We start from the raw sequence: 23,835 nt of genomic DNA on the forward strand, positions 1-23,835 counted from the left end.
CCTGTTTTTTGAGTTTTGCTTGGCTAGTTCTTGCTTTGTGAATGGGAATATGCCATGTCTTCCATCGAAATAGCAATCCCCATTTTCATCAAACCTTGGCCTTGAAGTGGCTGCCATGAACATTGCCTTTGGTATTCTTGTGCTTTATTTTGCATACTTATGTTTGCCCTTTTCAGACTTTGACAAATAATACCTCTGACTTTTTCTTAATAAGTTGAACCATTTCTCATCTATATGAACAAAGCCGTACATTAGAAAGTATTTGTTCTTTGTCCAAGCTGTTGATCCAATCAGCAGCCTTAGGACCCACTTAAATCTTGCCAATTTGTTAGCTTATGTCATTTTTGGCTTTAAGGCATTTGTGTGGGCCTTCAAGTCCCCTCTCTGGATCATCCTAAATATTGTGCTTTGAGAGACATTAAGCATGTGTGCCAAATCTCTGATACATGACCTCTCACCAATGCTCAGTTTTGTTACGTCTTCTTCTTGGATTTGGATCCTTTTCCTTCCTGCCATATAGTATTTTGAGACTGGATTGTAACCTCCCATATCTGCTTTTTGTTGTTTTGCATCATGCCATATTTGACCCATTGACCTTTTGCATATGTTGAACTTTTCTGCTGCTGCTGTAATAGTTCCTTTGTGTGGTTTGTCCCCTTCAGAATGTTTCATGAAAAACATGAGGACATTAAACCTCCCTTCAGTGCTGAGCCTATTAGCCTTTTTTCGTTTCCTTTGTGGAGCTTGTTCTTGCTGCCCATTCAAATGGACTTGCTCTTGTTGCCCGTTCATATGGACTTGTTCTTGCTGCCCATTCATATGGACTTCTTGTTGCATGTCATTAACATGATCCTCATGCTTTGAATCAGACTCTACTACAGCTGGCTGCATGTTCAAGTAAAAGAAAGTCCCTTAGCACGTCCACCAATGCCAGCTTCAGTAGATCCATCATCGTCTGGCGGCACGTTAAAATCGATTCCCGAAGGCATGGCTCAATTTGGCAATGATGCGATAAAGTCCCCTCTTTCCTCTGTTTTTTTTTCTTTGTTAAAGTTGCTGTAAAATGAACAATGATTATGGTGGAATATTTTTAGCTTCAAGTGTTTTAAATAGCCAGGCACGTTAAATTAGAAATGGAGGGATTATGAAATTTTCAGTCAAAAAGTCAGGATCCTTGTGCCAAATTTAAATGAATATGATTGGTTTTAATTTTCAATTACTAGCATGTTATTGGTCCTTTTTTTTTGCAAAGGATTGATGACATGGCTTAATTAATCATTAAGCTGTCTTTGTTTTACTCAAAGACATCCTTTAATGTTTTGTATTTCCCACTAATGTACTTTCATTAATTGTTATTTGTCTTATTCTTTCCTCCTTAATTCCCATGTAATTTTATTTACAAAGAGGAATGTAATTTAGGGACGAAGGGAGTACCTTTTAAATCTTTTTTTTTTTTTTTTGCAAATAACCACCTTATAAAAAAAATGTTGCAAAAAACCACCACTTTTCAAAAAATGTTGCAAGTTAACACCTAATGCCGGAAAAGTGACTATTTGACTCTTGCTCCAGCATTGACCCAACCACATGCCAAACACGTGACATTTTTCCTTTCTTTTTCTCCTTTGATTTCTCACCTCTCCTCCCCTGTTCTTCTTTCTTTCTCTTCTCTTCTCCTCTTTCTACTCATCATTTCCTCCTCCATTGTATATTGGAGCAGCTCCTTCACAATTCAAGTATGTTTTTTTTTGCCTTTCTCTTTCTTCTCTACTCATATTCTTCTTCGTCTCTTCTCTATTAATTGAGCGATTAATTTTGTGAAATACAGAAATTAGGGTTAGCTAATTTCTTTCTTAAATTGGTTCATAGCTCCTCGGTGTAATGTCTCAATCTCCAATACACAAAAAAGTGTGGGTGTGGCGTCCCAATTGCGAGGTTGAAGTCTTGGACTCATGAGAACCCTACACGAAGATTTGAGGCCTGCAAATTTTACAACCCCATACACAAATCAAAGGGATTGAAACTTCTTTAGGTGGGTTGAGCCTTGCGTTTGCCTCTTAAACCTGTAACCATTTATGACAACACAAATGTTCAGAGAAAAATTCGAAGAGTATGATCTTATGTAATTAGGAGAAAAACCAAGATGAGTGAAAATAAATGATGAAAAATCATTTTTTTACACCTTATTTGGACTACCCAATAGCTATGTCAACCACATGTAACAAATCGCCTGTCAAATCTAGCCTGTAATATACTCAGCTATTGTTGAGTCAAAGTAGATGCGAGGAAGAAAGAGAAAGAAAGAGGAGCAGGGGAGGAGAAAGAGTGATCTCGAAAGAGAAAGGGGAAAAAAGAAAAGGGGCGATTAGGGATTAACTAATGTCATGTGACTGGGTCAACGCCGGAGCAAGGGTCAAATAGTCACTTTCCGGCATTAGGTGTTAACTTGCAACATTTTTTTGAAAAGTGGTGGCTTTTTGCAACATTTTTTTTATAAGGTGGTTGTTTGCAAAAAAAAAGATTAAAAAGGTGGTTTTTTTTTTTGCAAAATTTCCTATTTTTTAATACTAAAGTTTTGTTTTAATGTAGCTAATTACTTATTTACTCTGTAAAATGTATGTATGTTCTAACAAATTCGGTTATGTCAGTCTTCTCGAGGTTTTTTTGATAAATCTCATCTACAAGAATACAGGATTAGCACACTATATTTATACACCTACTTCTTCCAAAATTTAGCTTTTAGTTTTCCTCAAAATTAGAAATTAAAATCTTAGCAAACTTCTCGATTAGACTTTATTCTTTACTATTGTTGAATAATACAATAATTTGTTACTTCGTATAATAAATTTGACAAGTTAGTATAAAGTATGTTAGTATGTTTCAGAAAAAAAAAAAAAAAAATTGTTAGTATGTAGATGTAGGGTATATAATTACTTGTTTGGAAGAAAATGGATTCAGCACAAATAAAGAGAGAAATTTAATATGAGGAGAGAGAGTGAGTGTATAACCTTGAAAACTGAAAACCAATTTAAAAAAAAAAGAAAGTTACAGGCTTACAGCTGGCAACAGTACCAAGTAAGTACAAAAATTGACGAAATAGAAATTCGAACCCGGAAATTGCAACTTGAATAGTTCATTCCTTACCATTGAGCTACATAACGTTTTCATTACCATTAGTATCAAGTTAAAAATATTTAATTAATTTTGGGGCCCCATTTAATTCAGGGCCTTGTGTCTTCGGCAACTTGCACCCCCTCTCCGCCACCCCTAGTTAAGCGAGGGGGTAAAATGACCCCTTTACTCAAAGTGTCTCTGATTGAGACATAGGGTCGAGATTGAATCCCTCAACTTTTAAATTTAAAGGTATTCTTCAGCCACTAGGCCAAGCTAATATATATGTGGGTCATCCTAGGTCATGCCTTTATGGTAACATATGTATTGGGCCTGGTTAGGGTTAGTTTATTAATACGCCGATTCAATACATTATTGTGATGTGCCACCATATCACGTTATATTATGCTTTCATGCCCAAGCCACATATAACTTGTTTTTAGCATGATTCTTTATTATGTTGTGTCTATATCATGTCCATACCATCTTGTACTTTTTATAATTTGGAGTTGCTAATGGCATTAGGATTATTATTGATGTACCTTCTCAATGATGCTGATAAACGCTCCAATTCATAAATACGGTCTCTCTTTTACATTTTTAATAATCTATCGTCCACAACACCGATTTAAGTAAATATGAAAATTACGATTTAACGTTCTCTTTACCAAATTTGGAATTAATTTAACTATTTAAGTGAGGAAAAAAGTAATAGCCCTTGGCTAAACGCCTAAACCACACTATCTAATAAACTCCATAGCTCATCTGCCGAATAATGAGATGGGAGTTATCAAAATCTGCAAAAAGTTGAGATATGGTTTAAACCCTTACAAAACCCAGTACACTTTTCTTTCTACTGTTTCAAATGCTACAAATTGCCGGATTTCCTCAACTGGGTACTCCTTATTTCATCAAAATTTCAACCCCGAATCTTCAAGTTCTTATCTTACTTCGATAATCTCAAATGGGTCGAATTCAAATTCTGAAGCTGCTAAGAATTTGTTGGGTTTTTTGAGGTATAACTTCAGCTTAAAATTGTTTTATAGTTCTTGCATCAATTCCTCTGCCAAAACAATTAGTAAATTGATTAATACTAAACTATCAATTGGTGATATTAATTGCATAATTGATATAATTAGAGGTGATGGAATTGATATGGAATTTAGGTTGAATTCAATTGGTTTAAATCAGATGAAGTTAATTCTTGATGTTTTATGTTGGTTAAATATTTTGGAAGTTCCGGTATTGCGGTTTTTTACTTGGTTGAAAGATGCACATCCAAGTTATTGTAGAAATGCAAATATATGTAGTTTGGTTGTTGCCAATTGTGGCTTTTTGGGTGATTATGCTGCTATGCTTAAATTATTGGAAGATTTTCGGAATCAGCAGATTTGCCTTAGTGAAAAGGCGTTCGGGTTTTTGCCCATTTCGAGTACTAGTGTGGAGAATGCTAAAAAATCTATTACTGAAGTTGTAGAGATTTTAAATGAAGTTGGTGGTTCGTGTCGTAATTCTGGGATTCATTCATTGGTTGAGATGCTTTGCTCTTTGAATGAATTTGATTTAGCCAAATACGTCATTAAGATGACGGAGGAGAAGGTGTTGTATTACAATGTATTGGTGAAGCATATGTGTAGTAGAGGTCAGTTTAAAGATGCATGGAATCTGTTCGAGGAGATGAGGCAATTAAGATGTGACCCTGATTGTAAAACCTATAATTACGCGATTAGTAGTTTGTGCAAGCAAGGAAATATTGATGAAGCATTCTTTGTTCTCCAAGATATGCTTAGTAGAAACTGTTCCCCAAACCTAATTAGTTTTGAAATACTGATTCATTTCGCCTGTAGATATGGAAGGTCAGATCAGGCTGTTATGTTTTATGACCTCATGGCTTCTAGCAATGTTAAGCCTTATCTTTCGACTCATTATGCTTTCATCAGAGGCTATTTCCGGTCCCAACAGTTTGAGAAGGCACATAGATATGTAATTAGAACTGCTGCAGAGGATAAATGCTCGCATTGCTGGGCGCAGGAAATTTACAATGTATTGGCAAGCCTTCACCTAAAAGATGGGGATCTTCTTTTTGCTTACAGACTTCTTGTAGAAATGCTTGGGAAAGGGCTTAAGCCTAAACATTCTGTATTTATGAGAGTCAATAAGTGTCTCCACCAGACTGGGCATGCAAAATTTGCTGATTCTTTAAAGGCTCTGTATGACAGTCGAGTTGTTGGGTGATCAACCATTTTTTTCTTCCTGTATCTTTACAGATTACGTATTGTCTCTTCAAAATAGAGTGTTAGCTCTTGGAAAATCTTTTTGGAAATTTCATTGAAGTTTAAAGATGGCTGCCCACAAGCTACACTATTGTGAAATCTTTTTGCTGGGCCAGGATTGTGGTCTATGTGGTTTGGACTCTTCTTTTGACCATAAGTAACCGCGTTGGATCCTTGACATTCCAACATAGGTATGATCATATGGATACTTGACCCTTCTTTTTGGACCAAAGCATGGAATCATGTCATAAAATAGTTGAGCCTGACATATACCTGAGTTTGAATAACAGGGATTGTGGTTACTTCAATCCAAAGCCTCATTTTCACAAATTTGCAGAATAATGTAATCCCTGTAACCCATTCACCCTTAGACATTGTGAAGTCTCAAAGTATACTTCATATTCCACTTCATCAGTATAAGTATGCTGCTCTGCCACCAGCCTCCCCATGAGTTGCTGCAGTTGTTATATTTCTGAAGTGTGAAGAGTGTCATCGGTGTATGTTTTTCATTTGGCAGAGAACACATCCTTTATACTGATTATGAACAAGGCTAACCTCTGTGCATAGCTGATTTTGGCTGCATGAAAACTCTTCATTTTTTTAGTGTTGACAATCATCTTTCAAGCAATGGAGCCAAGTTAATGGATTTAGCGCTGCAAAAACAGGTTTGGTTTACAATCTGTGGAATAGTTATAGATAATTTGGAATATGGTATGTAGCAATTTTATATTCCATTTAGAGAGATTTTAATGTTTGACAACCTTGTCAACTGATGAATTTTGTTGTTTCTGTATAGATTGGTAATGCTAATGCATAATACAATATCCCTCGTTTTGTTCCAGATACAGGAAAGCTTCTTGAAAGAATTTTACTTGACATCAATGAAAATGATGATTTTTTCTCTAGCTTTTATTGTTAAATCTCCTTTCTTCTATTCTCTATTGGTTTCATCTTTCATGAATCATAAGTTGCCAGCAATTTCCGAAGCAAACTGAATAAGGTTTACAAAAGATTTGGATATAGGCTTATACCTTTATTCAGTAGGACTACTTTCCTTTTTGGGGTTTCAAAACTGCTTGTCTAATTCTATTTGAAGAATGTACTTTTTGATAATATTTTGAGTTGTCATCAATTTTTTTTTTACTCCCTATCTCCCTTAATACATGACATAGTCAAACATTGCACGCTTACCAATGCACTAGTTTGACTTAGTTTTTATATAATTAAATATTACTCCCTCCGTCTTCAAAACTTCGACCATTTTGGGTTGATTTCGCGGTTATTAAGAAAATTAAATAAGAAGAAATAAAAATATATTGGAAATATTTATTTACATGGGGCTTGTAAAAAATTAGAGAGATAAAGTATTAAAAATAGGAAAATATAGAAAAAAACAAAACTTTATATGGGAAAGCTAATTTTGCACAAATATTGTTGTAAATTGATAGATATTTTTAATGCAAATGGGTTGATCATTTTGGAATTAAAATTTAGGCCAAAAAGGTCGAAGTTTTGGGGACGGAGAGCATTATGCTAATGCATAATAGGTTGTTATGAATTGAACTGAGTTGAACTGAACTAAACTGAAATTATTAGAGCTAAAATGAACTGAATATTTTATAAGAGAAAGAAATTAAAAATAAAACTGAATTTATTGGAGCTGAACTGAACTGAAAATAAGTTGAAGAGAACATGCTCTAAGTTTCTTAATTTTAATAAAAAAAAATGGAAAATAGATATGGAAAATGGAAAATAGAATGTTCAGCATATGACATTTTAAGCTCTATTCTACCTGACCCAACGTGAACAACTCATCAGAGGGACCCAATGCGAACTCAAATTCAAGCTTGATTCGTGAGTGAACTCATTCAAGCTTAATTTGTAAACCCACGAGCTTCAACATTTGGAGCATAATTGTACTTGGAAACTAAAACAAGAAACCTTACTCGAGGTTGGATTCAAATTCAATAATTGTTGTGTTTTATTTAATTTTATTTGAAACTAGGTTAGATCCCGTGCCATGCACGGTAATTTCAATATTTATCATTAGTTTAATACAATTATTTTACTGTAAAAAATAATATTAAATTGCAAAATAGGATGAAAGTTCTGTAATTACAATTTTTTTGAATCTTTAAAGAAAACAGAGGAAGAAATGCATGCACGACTAATAAAAAAAACTATGGATTACATTACAAAGTTATAGATAATACTAGTTTAATTCCCGTGCCATGCACGGTCATAATTAAATTTTACAATAAATAAATAATAAATATTAATTTAAATTAAATGTAAAGATTATTGAATTGGATTGTATAAAAAAAATATATAGTAATATAAACTTAGAAGATATAACATTTTATATAAGAAAATTAAATTATTAGCTTAGGTAATTAGGTTAGTACCCATATATGAACTCATATACATTTGTCCTTAAATTTTTGACACACTTTGATCGGCATAATATGAAAATTTATTTGAGTTCATTTTCTTTAGGATAATTATTAGTATTCCGTAATCAATTTTTTAAAAATAGTTTTAGTGAGTAGTAGGTTTTTTTAAATTAAAATAAAATAATCACATAAATGTTTAGAACAATTAGATTTAATTTTTCAATATATGTTATGTACGAAGTATATTATAACAAAATTATTTTGTTCTTATAAACGTTATGTATAGTTTTAAGATCAATACTCCGTACAAAGTATGCTACCAAAATGATTTTTCTTTAAAATAGATATTGATAATATTATAATAGTCTTGGAAAACAATATATTCCAATACCTTATTTATTTTAATCTATGTTAGTTTTTTGTAATTAAAAGATTCCTAGTATATAGAATATATGTAAAAAAAATTAATTGAGTAATATTGGATTAAATATGTTGTCAAAATGGAAATGACTATTATTATAGGTTATAAAATATATAGATGTCATTAAAATATGGCAAAAAAATTAAAAAGGAAAGGGAAAAAAAGGCGGGAAAATTTTTAACCAGGAAATGACAAGTGTCATTCCTGGTTTCGCCTTTAGTATAAGTTATTGATGATTTTGGTTAATACTTCGTCTAGTAAAACTTTACAAGAACCAAAAAAAAAACAAAAAAAAAAAAAAAAACTTATATTAAATATTAAAAGATTATAATTGACATATTACTATATAATTTTATTTTTATTTTATTTTTTTGAATAACCATTGCTTAATTAGACTCATTAATATCTCAATATCAAATTTGATCTCAATTGTTTTGTCAAAAAAATAATAATAAAATAAAATAATGATCCCAACTTAACCAAATCGTGATAAAATCCGAATGGAGTAGCTTGTGAATTGTCTCAATTGAATCAATTCTTGATAAAATCCGATTGGAATAGCTTGTGATTGTCTCATGTCACTAATACTCCTATTACAATTTACAATGTACAACTTTGCAAAACTTAATTGGTAATCCGTGAGTAGTGGTGTCAATCGGGTTTTCGGTTCAGTTTTGGGTTCGGTTTATCGATTTTTGGTTTGTAACAGGTTGGAATTATTAACAGGTCAGTTCAGGTCTGTTTTAAATAATTTCGGGTCAATTTTGTTTATTTTTATTACAGTTTCTTTTTGGGTCAGATTCTAATCGGGTCGGGTTATAACTGGTTTGGGTCATAATCGGTTCAGGTTAATTCGGTCGGTTTAAAAACGGGGTTTGTCAGTTTAAAGCGGGTTTTGGATCAACACATATTGGGTCCTAATCGGGTCGGGTTGTAATCGGTTCGGGTTGTACTTAGTCAGTTTGACAACTAGTTTTGCCAGTTTAAACGGGTTTCGTTAACTTATATTATCTAGTATATCCTCAATATTCTTATTCCAGTTGATCATACGGAGTATTAATTAGTTGTTTAACTTTATGTCCCTTTTTTGTATAATGATTTTAAGGATCAAATACTAATAACAAATCTAGAGTTAGCTTTTGATTTAGATTTTTTAATTTTTTTTAATACAATATAGTGTTTCATAAGCCATTACTCTTAGAGGACGATAATATTGTAGCATAAGAGTTTCAATTCAATGACATCAAAATTCCAAACCTTTTCAATATAAATACTTTATAATTCAAATTAAACCCTTTTGTTTTACTATTGATAATATATACCCAAAAAAAAGAAAAAAAAAATTCTACGGTCATAACAGGTTACGGACTTACGGATTATAAACGGTTCGATTATAACGGATTACGGATTGTAAACGGTTCGATCATAACTTATTACGGGTTATAAATGGTTCAATCCTAGCCAGTTACAGGTTGTAAATGATTTGGGTTTATCGGGTTTTTGTCGGGTTTAAACGGTTTCGGTTTACAATGGGTCGGATTGCTATCGGGTTCAAAATTACTCGGTTCGGGTTGTTCTCGGTTTCGGGTTGTATCAGTTCGGCTTGATATCGGGTAAGGTTCATTAACGATTCTCAAACATTCAGATCGGTTCAGTTTCAGGTTTTAAAAAATCGGGTCGGGTCGATTTACGGTTTTAAAATAACAGGTTCTTAGCGGTTCGGTTCCTTTTCGGAACAGTTCAAAACGGTTCGGATTCACCATGTTATTTAGATGAAATACTACAAGAGGGGGGGTGAATTGTAGTATGGAGATTGCTAGTCACTTTTTGCGGAATTAAAAGAAACTTAACGCAATAGAGAAATAGTGCAAGAGAGATTTTACGAGGAAAACTGCCTAGGCCAAATAGGAAGTGAAAAACCTCGACCCAAAGGGATTTTGACTCAAAACATTCCACTAAAATAGGCCAACGACTCTATTACAACCTATGAGGAACTTGAGCCTCTACCGAGTTCCTCAATGAACTCATATCCCCAACAACTATTCCCTCTAATAGTTGCAGCTCGAAATCTTCCCTCAAAGACCTCTCTTCTCACTCAAGACTTCACTCAAAAACTTACTCTTTCTCTTTCTCTCAAGCTTCACTCAAAGCCTTCTCTACATACAAAGAACTCACTTAATTCTCACCCCAATACAAGAGTTCACTCAAACCCTTATTAATTCCCCATTACAAGAGTTCACTCAAACCCTTAAAGAACTCTCAAATACATATAAAAGATATAATGTATAAAACTAATATGTTGGACAATTTGAGATATGTAAGGAACTTGGAACCTAGAGGAATTGGGAACCTAGAGGAACTGGCTCGCCAACGTGGAGAGAAAATATATTTCTTTTACTCTGCTCTACCACTTGGGACGAAGTCCATTATGGAATGACTCACTTAAGCCAGACAGTTTGGAATGAATGAAAACATCTCTTTTTATAGTGCTTTAAAGACAAACCCATTCATCCCATGATCTTCAATCATAATAGTAGTGCTTCCTAAATTCTAGGCATTATCTCCATTAACTCCATGAACATAAGAAGTAATGGAATACATGGATTGGAGTAAAAAAAAACATTTTCTCCATGATCTCCTTATTTTTCTCCTGTAAAAAGTTGTTTCAAATTGAATGTGAAAAGCAATTTTTATTTATCCAAAAACTTAATAAATAAAAATAGAAGTTACAAGAAAATAAAATACTAACTGTAGGGAATAATTTCAAGCCTTTAAAATCCCACTAGCTTGAACCCCACTGTGATCATACACTAAAGTACGGTGACGTCCAAAAGGGAAGAAGATAGAGCAAAAGAGTCGCCAACAAGTTTTTAAGGAACTTGTAAACCGTTCACGAGGTGAAGGTTACACCCCTTAACGATCCAAGAGACCGTCAACTCCATAAGGTCATGAACCAAATAAGGGTTCGGGGATGATGGTACAAATCCAACCTAAAAGAGATTGAACCTGCCCTAATAATAGGCCTCTACTTTATTCTGCTCGTATTCATGTGCGCTTTCTGACTAACATGCAATCATTAGGATTAACCCTAAACCTGTTTAATCTATGTTGGTTGAATATAATGCACAAATAAACTATTATTGGCGATCACTTGAAATTATAATCACATTAACCCTAAACAAGATTATTAATATCTTATTAAGCGTGATTACAAGTACAAATTCCCTTTAAGCATGCATAAAAAGGCGTGATCAAACAACAACAATAAATATATTATGTATCAAGCAACACAATAATCAATATCAATAATTATAATCGTTATCAAAATAATAATAATAATAATATTCATAATCATCATAAATAAAATAATTATCATCAAAATAATAATAATAATAATAATAATAACAATAATAATTATAATATTCATAATCATAAATTATAACGATTATAATCATAATCATGTTCATGTTAATATTAAAGCATAATAATTGCAAGATCCTAGGCATGATACTAACAAGATTAATAACAAACCCTAGCATGTCACTAAGCGATAAAAATCAAATCTTTAACCCTAACATGATACTAACATGAATTAATATTAGAAAGAGAATAAAAGGCATCATAGCGATCATATTTAATATTAAAAATACCCTAGACATGATACTAGCTAGGAATATCATAATAACAATATAAACATGATATCTACATCATAAATCAATTAATCAATTAAAGTACTTACTTTGATGCCTCGTACCTCTTTCTAATAACAAAATACACACGTTAGTAACTTGAAGGAAAAATAATAATAAAAGCAATTAAATTAAATAATTTAAATAGAGATTTGGGACCAAACCCTCAGAAATTAAAACCTTTCACGTCTAGGGCGAAGGCAACTTCGAATATGGCTAGGTGTTTCTAGATCTTGCGAATGCGGAATTTTGTATGAAAAAACAAAGTTTAGAAAAGAGAGAGAATAATCAAGAAAATCTTGATGACAGTTAGTGAATTGAAATAAGAATTGATGAAATCTGGTTCGAAAACAGAGTTTTAATACGTTATTTATAGAGAAAATCAACCAAAAAGATAAAATTAACAAAACAGAGTCTGGCGCACGCAAAACGAGGTTGGCGCCAGGCGCCGATGGCTAGCACCAGGCGCCAATGGATGGCGCCAGGCGCCAGGCCTGGTTCCAGGCGCCAATGCCTGGAGTCAGGCGCCAAGCCCGTTTTTAACGCATTTTTTGTTTTTATCATATCTTTTGATTCGAAAGTCCAAATTAGGCATATAATATGTCGTTGGAAAGCTATTAAAGTCTACTTTCTAACCCAATTAGAATCAGATTAAAATATTATGTATATAAAAAGATATGGCCAAAATAGTGGAAGGGTGTCAGTTTTGGATAAAGTTTCATGTCTCATTCATATCTTTTTCGTTATAACTCGGATTTAATATTATAATATATCATTGGAAAGATAATTTAAAGATATACCCAACCATATAAAATTTGGATAAATATTATGAGGCACGAAAATAAAATCTGAATATATTCCACTTCGTACAAAACAAGGATTCTTAAAAGGAGTAGTTTTATTCAATTTCAAACTCTTTAAAACATAATTATCAATCCTAACTCCATTAGGATTTAAAAGAACCTTCTAGAGTATTCTAAAAGACTATAATCAATCCTAATAGCTTTAGGAATGATAATTAATAATAGGCCCTCCTCTAGATCATTGGGCCGCATATTAGGCTTAAACCGGGCCCAGTTTGGTAAATTGGCCATAACTTCCTCAATATTCATCGGAATTGGGCTTATAATATATCGTTGGAAAGGTCTTTGCAAGCCCCATCCAACTACACTACTATAGGACCCATATCATGGACCAACCAAACTGGATTGGTTGTTTTCTTAAAATAAGTTTTCAAAAACAGAGAGAAAAGAAAAGAAATTAAAACTATTCGCAACGCTAGACTTTCCACACTTTCACTTCATTTGATTATGATTCGACGCGAAAGGTACTCATCACTGGGTTTGGTTTTGGGGAGACACAAATGGGTGTCTACAGAAGCCCCCACTTTGACTGAGTTTGGAGAAACGCAAGTTTCGAAAACAAAAGTCAAAGTATCGATAAGGACGGAGAATGATTAAGAACGTTCTGCGATCCTAAATCACTCTTGTAACACTGATATCTGAAAAACTAGCGTTAGTTAAACAGATAAAAGAGTTAAGATACGCGTATCTTGCACCGTCGAGCACACGTCTCTGAAAGTAACTGATTTGCTGTCGCTTTACTATTGTTTTGATGACCTTCTACAAGCTAGAGAATGCCATCCCGCTTGAAAACCGCTACGCCCGTAACTGCTTCCAATTTGGAAAATTGCTTCGCCTGAAACGACCTTCCTCCGCTATGATAATATTCCACATCCAAGGGAATACCATTGAAGATTGCTTCTCTTGAAACAATCCTCATCCGCATTGATAATATTCCACGTCCAAGGGAATACTATCGAAGATTGCTTCTCTTAAAACAATCCTCATCCGCATTGATAATATTCCACGTCCAAGGGAATACTATCGAAGATTATTTATCTTGAAAAAATCCTCAGTTGTTTGTGACAACTCTCCACAATCTAGGGAACGCCACCTTGTTGTTTCGATGTTCACTCGTCTCTGAACAAAGAGCTTCTTTTTGATATGACTCTAATTTCAGCTGTGATAGTCTTCGAAAAGATCACTGCTTCTTAATGTTTGCTATGCCAGTACGTCGGTACTTTGATTTTGAACCAGTATGTCGGTGCTTTTGCTGTGATGACAATCCTCTTTTCTTTGGGAATAGTTGCCAACACAACTCTTGTATGATGTATGACAATCCGATTTAGGGAAAGTTGTCAATGCCACGTAACAATCCATCCTTGGAAATGTTGTCACGATGAAGTGACAATCCGTACCTCGGAAAATTTGCCAAAATCTAATTTTTTGGAAAAAGTTGCCAATGCTTCGTAACAATCTTTCATAAGAAATTTGCTACGATCGACAATCCACATCTTGGAATATAACTCTTGAAAGCAATCCACCTTGGAAATTTGCCAACGTTATGCGACAATCCTTTTGGAAAAATATTGCCACTATTGACAATTCGCGTCTTGGAACATTTGCAAAAAAGAGTCGACCGAAAATCCACTTCGGGAAAATTTGCCACTTGATGAAATGAATGACAATCCACGTTGAGGAACTTTTGTCGAAATTTATGATGAGTAGAGACCTACAACAATCCTTTGGGAAATTTTGCCATAGGGAACTGGGTGCATGACAATCCAATCTCGGAAAACTTGCCAACGAGCCGATGAATGTATGACAATCCGAACTTGGAAAAACTTGCCAATAAAAGAAGGAGCACGACAATCCATGCTTGGAAACTTTGCCAGAGATGACAATCCAATCTTGGAAAAATTATCGTTGAAGAAGATGCACGACAATCCATTTTTGGAAATATTGTCAGTTGGGGATGACAATCCAATTTTTGGAAAACTTTTTCGTTTAATAAGAATGCGCGACAACCCATATTTGGAAATATTGTCGTTTAAGTGCTTGCTTTTGAACTGATGCTTTGGCGCTTGTGATGAGCCAATACTTAGGCGCTTAAGCTAAGTTAAACGATCTTTCGTCAGTTCGATCACTTAGACTGTAATCAAACCGACTACTTAATCATGTCAAATTGCTTATAGGGGCTAACTGGCGTACCAAGGAACCCGAAATTGCTGTATGAGGTCGAAATCACCTTTCTAAGAGGCTTCGAGCTCTGTCGCTGCTGGATATCTCTAGAGTAGGGTCTTCCCTATTCTGCTGCACCTGTATTTATTTTTTACTATAGAACTTTGCCAATTTCTTTAATTATCTTAGGGTTGACCTAAGGCTTAATGTTGCTTGACTCATTGACTTGACACGACTCAAGGTATAAACTTGATTCACTGTGATTGACTCGACTCGAAGTGAAATGACCCATGTGTTAGACTCAAATCAAAGTGATATGGCACGACATGACTCAATGTGTACATGACTCGTGTGTGCATTGTAATGTGATCGTGCGACTCGAAAAATGCAAAAAAAAAAAAAAGCAAAAATTTTCCGTCAATTTTGTGGAGGGTACCGACTTTCTCCCGAAAAAGAAAGACGTGAAAAAGAAAATCAAAAGTTTGAAGATGCATGTTGAATGAGCTTAGTCAAATGTTGTTTGATACTATCTCTCAAGGTTCAAGGATTAATTCATCCTAGGCTATCTCAACTGTTGACTCCATGATGAAAGTATTTGGGTAACTTAGGCACGGAGGCTAAGCACTTCATACTTCTATGTAATGACAATTATGATTGATGAGTGATGTTGATATGACAAAGCATGCTTCAACGTTGTAATTTCATGACAAAGGGTTCCTAAGGGAAGGTATATTTGGTCATGTATCTGTACAGTGTGTGAAAGTGACACTAAAGTTAGGCCGCAAGGGCTAAGTGTGTGGAAAGATGTTATTTGTTAAAAGAGTCAAATGGTGGTGACTCTTAGGCTAGGTAAGCTATGATGTAGGGATCAAGCCCCCAAGTCTAGCTCTAAGTGAATAGGGATGAGCATTGGAGATCCCTTGGTATGATCATGGTGTAAGTGTGTGAATGTGAATATGAATGCATTTTTACTACGGCCGCACCTCGATGTGAGGTTGCCTACGTATCCGTTAGGAATCAGGCCGAACGTAGCTCTAGCCGAACCTCGCACAAGTGTGTATACCTCAAAAAGGTCTTTTTAAGGGTTGTAACGTGGTTAGGCTAAAGGTTTGAAGAAGAAGGGGATAAAGGCTCAAGACCCTAGATAAGCCCCCAAGGTGTGCAACCTTACTTTTGAATATTTGTATTTTTATGCTTGAGGTTTTCTACTCTTTTTTTAGCTCTTTCTTTTGTTTTAGCATTTATTTCATTTTTATAAGTGTGGGCAATCTCGATCATGCGGTCTATCACTCACTTGGCATTCATGTTTCTCAAGCACTCGATAAGAGACGCTCTGAGACGTGGTCATATCAAAGATATTTTCATATCAAAGACATTGGAACACTTGCCCTTTTGTACACTTTTATTTATTTATTTATTTATTTTTGCTTATTTTTAATCTTTTGAAATCACTCAAGCTTTTTTTAGAATTGCATAAGTTGCACACCATCCCATCCCAAGGTTAGGTAGATGTAGGTTGAAAAAAATGAAGGGTCTATCGTTAGACGAGGCTCAAAGTGGCTTATGAAGAAAGGATTGTATATTTGAAAGGTGAAAGGAGATATGATGTGGCTACAAGGGGTGCCTCAAATCATTGGTATACCTTGTGCTTAGCTCGACATGGATTTTTTTTTCTTTTTTTTTATTTTTATTTTTTATTTTTTATTTTGTTTTTATTTTTTTTTATGCAATGCAATGTGATGATCATGTGAAAGGAAATAGATGCTCATTTTATTAGAAGAAAATAAAGAATCTACAAAGTTAATCTAAGGAAAGGAAAAGGTGCCTATGCTAGACTTATTGGGGAAAGAAAAGATGAAAAAGAAATAGAAAAAGAGGCCATGAAATCTTGTCGTTGCAGCTCGCCTGTTGTCTTGTGTCATTCGCATCATCATCACCCAGTCTTCTCGCTAGCTAGAGGCAATGGAACCTTGTTTGCTTCTATGAGGTCTTGAATGAGATTTTGAAACCTGTAGCATTCATCAGTGGTATGACCGTTTCCTCGATGGTACTTGCAATAGGAATTTGGATTCCATCTCGAAGATCGATTTTCTGGTGTTGGATCCTCGGTAGGGTTGGATCCTCGGTAGGGCCAATAGGTTTGATTAATCCTCGATCATAGAGACGATCGAAAGCAGCATCGTAGGTCATTCCAATGGATGTGAACTCTCGCTTGGGTTTCCTTTTAGATCCTTGATTATCTATGGCTAAGACACCATTATGGTCAAAGGTACTAACATTATTACTAGAGTGGGCGTTTTCGGAAGAAGAAGGATTGTCGTTCTTCTTTCCTTTCCAGCCACCGTGGTTATTATTGTTAGTAGCTTTTTTCTTTGCGAGGTCGTCTTCGATTTCAATTCTGATGTCATAAACGGCCTTGAAAGTATTCAAGTTGTGTTGATATTTTAAGTGCTTTGAATACTTTTCTTGGAGATTCTTGATAAACATCCTCACAGACTCCTTTTCGGTGGGGACCTTAATCATCTTGGCGGAAGTTTCCCTCCATTTATTAAAGAAAGAAGTAAAGCCTTCATTCTCTTTTTGTCTTAGCATCTCAAGTTGTCTATGGTCGGTTTCAACTTGGATATTGCACTTGTACCTATCAAGGAAAGTGTTCACTATCGATTCCTAGGTAGAGGTTTTCTCCTTGTCAAGGGAGAAGAACCATTGTTGGCAAACGGTTTCAAGAGATAGTGGGAACAGAGAGGGGAAAACCTTCTTATCGATACCCTTAATACTCATTATGGTTTCAAAAACTCTTAGATGAAAGTAAGGGTTATCTGTTGCCTTGAATTTAGGGATGTCAGTGGCGTTGAACTTATGCGGAAGAAGTTCTTTGTCCAGCGAGACCCCTTGCGAACTCATGCCCTGAAATTTATAGTCACTAGATAGCTTGCTTAGACTCTCTTGCATGAGATCCATCTGTTGTTGCTTCACGGGATCATCGACCTTGAGTGTGAGTATCTTCAGTGTCTCAGTCACGTTAGTCAATTGACTCCTAAGTTCATTAACTTCCTCTTGAGTTTCCATTATCTTCTTAGCCTTCCTCTTTTGACGAATCGGTTTATCAAAAAGTAAGACTTGAACAAAGGTGTTGTCCTTGATTAATCGCCCTTCTCTCCTCGACCAAGTACTGTGGAAAAGGAGTTTGGGGATATTCATTGTTAATCATTTGACTCAAACTTTATTCAACATGCAATGGATGGAGGAAGTGAAGAAAGATTGGAATAGAGCGTGAAGGAAAATGATGTAGATGGAGGTGGAGGGATATGAAGAACTAGGGATAGAATGTACCCCCAACTCAAATGACGGAAAAAGACCGACTCATGCATGAACCTAAGACATGGTCATGGTGATGTGTACTCAAAGTGTGTGCTAAGATTAGTGAGTGTAGGTGACATGTTAAGACTCGTGTCATGACCATGTGGCTAGACTATGTAACTAGACTCAAGCAAAAACTAAGTTAAGACTTCACGTATATGCATTAAACTGGATAGACTGTGGTATTTTAGTCATAACTTTTGATCTGCGACTCTGATTGGGATATAACCAACTCCAAATTAAAGAAAAAACTCGGGGATATAGATCCATAGGTTGTACGACTCGTAGTTCTTCCTATAACTCTGGCTATGACCAAAACAAGTTGACGTTTGTGCAATATACGGGAATAAAAATCCGGGTTGACTTAAAGGGACTATGACTCGATTTTATGTTTATTTATTAGCTCAAATTAATTAATTAATTAATTAAACAAAGTCCTTTAGTCATTAATCAGTTTATTTAGTCTTAACACAAGTCAAACAAACGGTTAGGAAAAATCACATAGAGTGTACACAACAAATAATGCACAATTAGTCAAGTAGGCACAATATGATGCAATGAGTTCGCAACCTAACCATGGCTCTAGTTCTCTAAAGTTCGGGATATGGTTTAGTCAAATAGGGTCCATGGTTAATTTTCCGGATGCACCGCGCAGAAGCCTAACCGTGAAGGGTTAGCGCGTGTGGATGGGACACCGCGAGTTTTTAGGAAAAACTCACTTCCATGGTTTGGTGAATTCAACATCTCAGATGTACCCTTTGTTGCCAGGAGCGTTCAATCGGGTAGATAGAGCATGAATTCCCAGAAGGTTATGTCCATATGTAGAACACATATGGGTTTCAGAAAAGTGAGAAAAAATTCAATCAGGAAACAGGATCGAGCAAACAATACGAAAAACCGGTCGAAATTAGAACGCATATTTCTGGCTCGGTATTGGGGGAAATTGGCGCCAGCAAACAGAGACTGGCGCCAACTTTTAGCTGTAGCGCTTGGCGCCAATACTGGCATCTAGTGCTACGACTAAAATGTTGGCGCCAAGCTCTGGCCCCCGACGCTACTTCCCACATGCCTCAGCAGCTTTCTGTGCTCAATAAAATCATCCAGTTTCGCGCGGTGTTATTTCAGTCCTAGTTGTGAAAGACATTTCTCAAATTTCCTACGTGTAAAATCCTATGTTTTTGACTCATTACGGATGGTCTTTCCAATGAGAACCTTTTTATGCATATGACAATAATGTTAATCAAAATTACGCACATGAAATACTTAGAACTTTTTGAGTCTCATCCACTCATTCTAGATCATTGCCGAAACAAATTCAGGAATTAAAATAGAAATCCTCCCCAGTGGAGTCGCCAAAAACTGTAGGGAGTAATTTCAAGCCTTTAAAATCCCACTAGCTTGAACCCCACTGTGATCATACACTAAAGTACGGTGGCGTCCAAAAGGGAAGAAGATAGAGCAAAAGAGTTGCCAACAAGTTTTTAAGGAACTTGTAAACCGTTCACGAGGTGAAGGTTACACCCCTTAACGATCCAAGAGACCGTCAACTCCATAAGGTCATGAACCAAATAAGGGTTCGGGGATGATGGTACAAATCCAACCTAAAAGAGATTGAAACTGCCCTAATAATAGGCCTCTACTTTATTCTGCTCGTATTTATGTGCGCTTTCTGACTAACATGCAATCATTAGGATTAACCCTAAACCTGTTTAATCTATGTTGGTTGAATATAATGCACAAATAAACTATTATTGGCGATCACTTGAAATTATAATCACGTTAACCCTAAACAAGATTATCAAATTCCCTTTAAGCATGCATAAAAAGGCGTGATCAAACAACAACAATAAATATAATATGTATCAAGCAACACAATAATCAATATCAATAATTATAATCGTTATCAAAATAATAATAATAATAATATTCATAATCATCATAAATAAAATAATTATCATCAAAATAATAATAATAATAATAATAATAATAATAATAATAATAATAATAATAATAATAATAATAATAATAATAATAATAATAACAATAATAATTATAATATTCATAATCATAAATTATAACGATTATAATCATAATCATGTTCATGTTAATATTAAAGCATAATAATTGCAAGATCCTAGGCATGATACTAACAAGATTAATAACAAACCCTAGCATGTCACTAAGCGATAAAAATCAAATCTTTAACCCTAACATGATGCTAACATGAATTAATATTAGAAAGAGAATAAAAGGCATCATAGCAATCATATTTAATATTAAAAATACCCTAGACATGATACTAGCTAGGAATATCATAATAACAATATAAACATGATATCTACATCATAAATCAATTAATCAATTAAAGTACTTATTTTGATGCCTCGTACCTCTTTCTAATAACAAAATACACACGTTAGTAACTTCAAGGAAAAATAATAATAAAAGCAATTAAATTAAATAATTTAAATAGAGATTTGAGACCAAACCCTCAGAAATTAAAACCTTTCACGTCTAGGGCGAAGGCAACTTCGAATATGGCTAGGTGTTTCTAGATCTTGCGAATGCGGAATTTTGTATGAAAAAACAAAGTTTAGAAAAGAGAGAGAATAATCAAGAAAATCTTGATGAGAGTTGGTGAATTGAAATAAGAATTGATGAAATCTGGTTCGAAAACGGAGTTTTAATACGTTATTTATAGAGAAAATCAACCAAAAAGATAAAATTAACAAAACAGAATCTGGCGCATGCAAAACGAGGTTGGCGCCAGGCATTGGCCATTGGCGCCAGGCCTGGTTCCAGGCGCCAATGCCTGGAGTCAGGCGCCAAGCCCGTTTTTAACGCGTTTTTTGTTTTTATCATATCTTTTTATCCGAAAGTTAAAATTAGGCATATAATATGTCGTTGGAAAGCTCTTAAAGTCTACTTTCTAACCCAATTAGAATCAGATTAAAATATTTTGTATATAAAAAGATATGGCCAAAATAGTGGAAGGGTGTCAGTTTTGGATAAAGTTTCATGTCTCATTCATATCTTTTTCGTTATAACTCGGATTTAATATTATAATATATCATTGGAAAGATAATTTAAAGATCTATCCAACCATATAAAATTTGGATACATATTATGAGGCACGAAAATAAAATCTGAATATATTCCACTTTGTACAAAACAAGGATTCTTAAAAGGAGTAGTTTTATTCAATTTCAAACTCTTTAAAACATAATTATTAATCCTAACACCATTAGGATTTAAAAGAACCTTCTAGAGTATTCTAAAAGACTATAATCAATCCTAATAGCTTTAGGAATGATAATTAATAATAGGCCTTCCTCTAGATCATTGGGCCGCATATTAGGCTCAAACCGGGCCCAGTTTGGTAAATTGGCCATAACTTCATCAATATTCATCGGAATTGGGGCTTATAATATATCGTTGGAAAGGTCTTTGCAAGCCCCATCCAACTACACTACTATTGGACCCATATCATGGACCAACCAAACTGGATTGGCTGTTTTCTTAAAATAAGTTCTCAAAAACAGAGAAAAAAGAAAATAAATTAAAACTATCCGCAACGCTAGACTTTCCACACTTTCACTTCATTCGATTATGATTCGACGCGAAAGGTACTCATCACTGGGTTTGGTTTTGGGGAGACACAAATGGTGTCTACACTAACCAAATCAGATTTTTATCAATTAAAAATTGTTTCGGAATTTATTCATTAAGAATAAATATTTTATAAAAATATTTCATCCCAAAATAATTATCCTATTTAATTTGAAATATTAAACCAATTAGAGATTAGATAGGAAACAACCTAAAACATATCCCTAAAATATAGGAGAAAATAAAGAGAATAAAATATCATTTTGACTAAAAAGAAAATCAGATTTTATTTTTAAAAACTTATCTTTTATAAAATAAAATCTATTTAAAATAAATTATACCAAGTCAAAACTAATTACCTAAAAAGTAGGCAAAGATAATGCAATGACTACTAACATGGAAAACTGACTTCTAGTGCTATGTAAACGTGTGTTTCTCTTATACACGAATTTTAGACTCACCCGTAAGGAACTGGCTGGTCAGCAACACCCAGTTCCTTCCAGACTGTCAGTTCCTTCGAGACTGAAGTTCCAATTTAGTTCCATAGGCATGTTCCAAACAATTTCTCGTGTCCAACATAATTACATGATTCCTAGAAAAATATACTCCTATTTTTCTGTCTTGAAGCTTCTACTCCAAAGCTTCTGTTCCTTCAAAGGAACTTCTCTTCTCTTGTTCTCACATACGAATTGCTGCTTATTCCTTGCAAAGAACTAATTCTCATTCTTCTTAGGAACTGCATACAAAGTCTAACAATACGTTTGTCCGTTTAGACTTCTTCCCTTTGTGTTCCCCCTTGGAAACTCTTCTTCTCTTTGTGTTCCCCTGAGGAACTTAAGCACGATCCATACATTATATGTTGGGAACCATCTTCAATAATGATCTAACCTGTACTCAATCATCTTCTTGCTTCATGACTTGTTCATGCACATATCAATATACATGTTAGTTAGATAATCATCATTTGTTCACAATCATCAAAACCTTACAACACACCAGTTCGGGTCCGTTTTGACAGCTCTATCCATGAGTTTCGTTTTACCCTGAAACCAAATTCCTACTCTCCAAAAGGTCTATCTTCTCGATCAAACTTTCCAAACTTTACTCTTAACAAAATTAAAACGATGATTTCCCTTCTTTAATTTAGTTGTGGTTTAACCATTTGTTTTATTTCAATCAAAAACACTACTTGCAATACAATAATCAAGTCGTAATGATATACAAATGTTGAACCAAAACATGTCTATTTTCTTATATATATATATATATATATATATATATATATGGGAAATTAGGAATGTTTTCTCACAAGACCGTAACCTAATTTATCTAAGAGTAAAAAAATAAGAAAATTTGCTATCTAAAAAGGGGTTGACATCCTGATGGGTTGGCCAAATGTTGGACCAAATCTTATATACAAATGTTAAACCAAAACATGTCTATTAAGTGTTTCTTGTTTATATATTTATTGACATAAAAATATAAAAATATGTAGGAAAAAGTACAAAATCGATAACAATTAACTTGCCTATTCTAAGGCTTCCAAGTGTACCAACTTATAAGCCACAAAACACAATAACTTGTTAAATGTGAATTTCCAAGTAGCATTTGTTGTTTTTTTTTATTCTTTACCTTTTTTCTTTTTCTTGAATCCTTTACTTCATGATCTTCTTCCACAAACAATCATGATAAAAATATTTCATGAAGATACACCTATATAATGTAACACCCTAACCCCAAACAAAGGGCTTATTGTCAGAAATGCGCATCAAGGGCCAACAACTGTCCTCACAGACCAACGCAAGTCCTTTCGGCACATTTTGTCCTCATTCATGCGCACCTTGGGAAAACTTCCTAGGAGATCACCCTTTCCAAGACTACTCCTAACCAAGCATGCTTAACCGTGGAGTATCTTAGCATATGAGCTCCCTAAAAGAAAGATGCATCTTGTTGGTATGA

At 34.4% G+C, this 23,835-nt stretch overlaps 1 protein-coding gene across 1 annotated transcript; it reads left to right on the forward strand.

Moving 5' to 3' along the window:
- The first annotated feature begins 3,888 nt into the window (after nt 1–3,888).
- Nucleotides 3,889–5,343, forward strand: LOC145640306 (uncharacterized). The gene has a single exon (XM_081691605.1). The coding sequence runs from the start codon at nt 3,889–3,891 to the stop codon at nt 5,341–5,343; it is 1,455 nt and encodes a 484-aa protein (XP_081547731.1).
- The last annotated feature ends 18,492 nt before the right edge of the window (nt 5,344–23,835 follow it).

This window comes from Chenopodium album, chromosome 7 (genome assembly GCF_948465745.1).
Source record: "Chenopodium album chromosome 7, dcCheAlbu1.1, whole genome shotgun sequence".
NCBI classification, from domain to species: Eukaryota; Viridiplantae; Streptophyta; class Magnoliopsida; order Caryophyllales; family Amaranthaceae; genus Chenopodium; species Chenopodium album.